We start from the raw sequence: 5,461 nt of genomic DNA on the forward strand, positions 1-5,461 counted from the left end.
ATATATATATATATATATATATGATTTTGATGCAGTTACTTTGTATTATTCAGAGGGAAACAAAAGTAAAAAAATATACAGTTTTCAAATGCGAATTTTGGAGACAATTTAGCATGATTATTAAAGAAATACAAACTTATAGATCTTCAAAAACTGGAAACAATTTTGTCTGTTTCTTCGACCCCAACCGTGATTTTCGCTTCTATTAGGTTATTGCTAAATAGATATGCCCTAAATTTTTTTTAGCTTCGATGTCTTTTTCTTTGACTCCTGAGGGTCCCAAGATAGGATCGCTATCATAGTCTATGTAATCGAGTATTTTAATCACTTTTTAAACAAAGTAAGGAACTAGAAGCCACATTTAAGTTTAAATAATATTGATATAGTCCCGTTTATGTACAGCAGTTGTTGTTTATCCTCTTGGACTCGCTAGTTTCGGCCTCGTTCATCCTTTTCACGTTTTCCACCTCCTTGATCGTTTCAATGAGTGGGACACCACCAGTTTCCGGTAGAAACAGCACTGAGAGACCTCCAAATATGCCGAAAAAGGCCAACATTGACATTGGAACACTCGTATGGATTGAAGACTGAAAAAAAAATAAATTCTCAATTAAAATTTGACTGAAATAAAGATTAAGGGCTATATTTTCTTTCAGCAGCATGTTTCTGGTGTATATATATCGAGGAGAACAGGCTTTTCTCAATCTAACCAAATTTGTTTAACCTCCCATCATTCCTACAACTAATTATTAAATGTTTGCAATCAAAACTAGTTTTATTATTCACTATTCACTTCTAATTTGGGATAACCCAGTTATTTATTAGGATTATAGCAGGATTTTCCAAATAGTGTGTTACTCAATGATATAAATTTGCCGCTTGTTTTACGAATGCATAGTCTCATATGTGTTGAAAAATTTATACCAGCTCTACTGTATTCGGAAGAACTGAAGTAAGCAAAACAGAAAGTGGATTCAGAACATCCTAAACAATTGAGAGATATTCTTGGCTACTCTGAATGCTGATTGGTCAATTAAGTGAGATTAACTAACCGAATTACGGAAGCTGCTGCAGTAACCGAACTCTCTCGTTTGAGAAAATCAACCACCTTGTACATTTCATTCACCAAATTCCTTCCGAACCTGCGGCAACTTATGCAGCAGGTTCGTCGATCTAAATCATGCCTCGGCTGAACCCGTCAACCTTGAGAATATCAGATTATAAGAGGAATGTAAAATAAAATTAAACACAAAACATTTTTTACCTAACAACTTAATTCTTTAAGCTTACATACGGTTCATAACTTGAACAACGTAATCATATAGAACGGTAAAGGTAATTTAGTCAGAGGCAAGAGGAAATCTCATTGATGTACCACATTAACTCGATATTAAAAGTAAAATCGTATATTCACAACAAAATTTATGTATATACTGAAATATTGACGTTAACGGGAAAGTTATACTGTAGCATTTAATCACAATCAACATTTTTATATTTCTAAGTAAAAGCAAATAGTAGGGAGGAGGGAATTGAAGTAAGATGTCAAAAGAGAAAATAAATAGACGGGAATTATTTCAAATGTGGTTTGACAGTGATCCCGAAGGTTACAGGGACATACGTATTAAACGAAATGACCTTTTCTGTACTGTGTGTGAACGCATTATAAATTCTTGTTACAAAACTAAAGTGACAAGACATTTGAAGAGCCATGCCTCGTCTAGCGCTGAAAACTGTATTTTTCTATGAACTTACAGACGCCTTTCTTTCAAGCAATATTCCATTAAACAAACTAGAGAACCCCAAGTTGCGTAATTTCGTAAATTGGAATCACATGGACTATCTCTAAATGAACAATTTGATATAGTGGATGACAATACGATGCCAATAATATACGCCCAGTCAGTAGTACGATAAAAGAAAAAGTGCAAAGAGTGTTGGAAAAAATCCAGGATACACCATTTTGGAAAACATATGTAAAGTTTTATCTGGTACATATCAGGAGTTTACCACCAAACATGTTAATATATTTATTTCATATTCATGCCTCAACAGTAGACATTGAACGGTCATTTTCCCTACATAAGTTAATATTAAGTGATAAACGTCGCCATTTCACTAAAGAAAACTTTGAAAAGTACGTAGTAATATGTTTTAACTCCTTTCAATATGCCACGGAAGCCTTGTCTCAACATTAAGGTTTAGCGGGTAAGTGGTGTCATTTAAATTTATATAGGTATTAATTTTATCCTCTACTTAGCCTTACTCTTTGGTAAGATGTTGCGACATATTTTCTGTAAACATAATAACAATATATAATAATGTAATATTTTCATTCGTAATCTGACTACGGTCCTGTTAAACTCCTCGCTGCACCAAGCCTAGTTATAACCAATAGAAACGCAACATAACAACAATATTCAGTCAATTATTATCAATTTTGACAGTTCATAGTTTACTTCGAATGATCATAAAATTTTAAGTATTTGTAAATAAAACCTATGAAAATGTGCGACAGTGAAATAAGCCACAAGAGCCATAAACAATTTATTAGACGTAAAAACATAAAAAAACATACGAAACCTTTTGCTCTGAGTTTATAGATTGGAGGAATAAAAATAAGGTTATTAGCAGCTTTTCGGAAAATGTAAACCTCATCAGCACTATTTTTTGGTCATCTTTCATAATGCCCAGAAAAACTTGCGAGTCTAATTTCCTTCCCAGATTGGTATAAATCTATCAAAATTTTTCTGGAAAAGAAAGAATGAATTTATCTTTTCGCACTGCGACCACCATTAAGCCCATTGCAGATCTATAGAATCTTATAGTTATCCGTTTAACTATAATTTCTAATTATGCTCCATAGTGTTGAAAGTGCCTTTTCCACGTAGCTTCCAGCTTCTGGTTTTTCTATTCCGAACAGTAGATAGCTTCCTTGCTAAGCTTCTACACTTGCTACACATGAGTTGCTCCCTCTTCCTCATGACAGAATTTACACAGTTTGTCTTCTTCCAGACAAACTAGTCTGGGTCTGGATATATCCAGTTTACAGTCCTACACGTTTTAATCATCAACATTAGTTCGGTAGGTCCTTGTATGATCTTTTTATGAACTTCATTTCTTACAACAAGAGTTTATTATTACGATTTTTAGACTATCCTTTACTCTTCCCTGTATAAATGTACTAATAAAGCAGTAAGGAAAGTGATAGGAATATTCGAGTCCCTATAGGGCTAACTAATCAACCCTTTCTTTGGCCTTCATCTCTGATACTCAAGCCAGAGTCACATTATTTTGACTTCCTAGCTTTATTTAAGTTTTCAAACAAACCCGTTTTTCTTCTCGTGGGTATTTTAATTTTTTAATGTTCCCCATAAAAATAGTCTAGGGAAATTAAGTCTGGAGACTTTGAAGGCCATTCTACAGGCCCATTAATTCCAATCCACTTAATTCCGAAAGTATGTTTTAAATAGTCCGTGACTTTTTTAGCTTCCTGTGGAGGAGCACCATCGTATTGCAACCACATATCTAACCTGAGCTGCAGCGGCACATGTACAAGCAGTGCTGGAAGTAGGCTGGTCAAAATCGACAAAAAAAAAAAATCGCTAAATTCGCAAAGCATGATGTATCTCTGATTTTTTAGTATGTTGTTTGGACCCATTAGGGCTATGTGTACCCAAGTTTGCATCTCTCAAAAAGTTGTGGACAAATTTTTACACACCATAAACCGCGAAATTTTTGGACTTGTTTCAGATTCTGCTTTATATCTCCTAATCTATGCATTTTTCGTCGAAAGCTATTCTATACGTTTTTTAAGAGCATTAAATTTGTGACAAACTACGCTCAACCGGAGCTCTATAGGTCAATTGGTTACCGTATTACGGCAGTTTGAAAATAGGCCAGTTTTTCCAAAATTTTAGTTTTAGACCTTCTTTGGACCAAAATTGCGTCGAAACCATTGATCCTACGAGTAGAACTTGTAGCAAATAATTTGTAGGCAATTTCATTACCTTTAAATTAAGCGCAGAGCGGGGTCTGTAAGCCTCCGTAGTTCTTAACTATTAACCTAATCCCCTTAAAAACAGTATGAATTAGAGTTATATTAACTACATTTACTTACCAAATCCCACAAATACGGAACCAGCATCAGCGCAATGCCTGCTGACACGTTGGCAGCACCGACTCCTATATTCCTAATGGTTGTGGGATAAAGTTCCGCCGTGAAGACAGGCATAACGGCATTCGAGGAACTGATACAGAACTTGCTCAACATGGCTAAGGAAGTGGTGGCCCACTGCAAATGGTGAAAGAGGTATAAAGGCAGCGTGCAAGCGCAAGCTACTCCAGAGATGATCATGGTCAGAGACAGGGGCCACCTTCTACCTCCTTTCAGTAGAATGAATATGCTTATGGCCACCGCTGGGATCTCCACAGCACCTTGGAGCACCTGAAATTAAGACGTGGTTTATTTATTTATTCAAATACAGGAATAAATTGTCTCATCATTAACATAGACATACAAAATATTCTAAAGGAACCAGCAAATTCCGCTGGATGGATTCATTCTACAACTGGAAGAATTATATTTTTTTTGGCAAAATCGAATTATTTTATTCAAAACAATCCCCTTCCGACTTAGTACAGCGATTTGCATGGTCATTAAAGGTTTAGCCAGGTGGAATGAGCTCTTTGTGGACAATGCCCTTGGAATCGTAAAAGAAAATCAACATCGTCTTCACTTTTGACTTCTTTAAATGAGATTTCTTGGGTTTTGCCTCGTCTGGCGCCTTCCACTCGGCTCTTTGGCGCATGGTTTCTGGATCATATTGAAAACACCACGTTTCATCACCAGTCACAATGTTGTAAATGAAATTTTTGTCCTTTTTGGCCTCTATGATGACGTTCTTCGAATGTTAATATCTGAACTTTTAATCGTCAGTCAACTTGGGCGAAACAAATCGGCCTAAATGCGATAAATTGATGTTTTTGAGATGCTCAATACCAATTCCGTGAATTTCTAAGAAGATGATTTGGTTGATCTTTGATGACACTGATCACACACAGTTTTGAAAGAATCTTAGACCAGGGTCGATAATTTTTGAAACCAAAAAAAATTATAGTAGGATGAAACCCATTGGAAAAGAAAGAGAATATAACAGAAATGAAAGGGAAAATAATTTACGGGCGATCTGAGGTCGGGAAGGGGTAGGGGGTGAGTTTTTAAGGGTAAAAAACGGTTTCCCTTGATTTCCAGAAAAACTACAAGTCTTATGGAAAAAAGTTAAATGACAAAGTTGTAGGTAATAAAAAGATCTACAACTTTTGTATTTACACTTTTTTCACATAACCTCAAAATTTATGTGAAAAATTCAAATAACCAAGTTTTTGGTTTTTATTTTTCTTTTACAATAAAAAAATTTTCACGAAATTTGGTGAAAACTTACCTATTTATGTCCCAAAC

General features: G+C 35.1%; 1 protein-coding gene across 1 annotated transcript in view; it reads right to left on the reverse strand.

Annotated features, from left to right (window-relative positions):
* Positions 1 to 193: 193 nt before the first annotated feature.
* Positions 194 to 5,461, reverse strand: part of LOC108907690 (organic cation transporter protein) — a 24,568-nt gene continuing 19,300 nt past the window's right edge. Inside the window, exons 5-6 of the mRNA XM_018711471.1 lie at positions 4,121 to 4,447; positions 194 to 587 (exon numbers count right to left, since the gene is read on the reverse strand). Of these exons, the coding sequence (XP_018566987.1) occupies positions 393 to 587; positions 4,121 to 4,447 (522 nt within the window). The 3' untranslated portion in view covers positions 194 to 392. The remainder of the gene's footprint in view (positions 588 to 4,120; positions 4,448 to 5,461) is intronic.

This window comes from Anoplophora glabripennis, unplaced genomic scaffold (assembly GCF_000390285.2).
Source record: "Anoplophora glabripennis isolate ALB-LARVAE unplaced genomic scaffold, Agla_2.0 scaffold200, whole genome shotgun sequence".
NCBI classification, from domain to species: Eukaryota; Metazoa; Arthropoda; class Insecta; order Coleoptera; family Cerambycidae; genus Anoplophora; species Anoplophora glabripennis.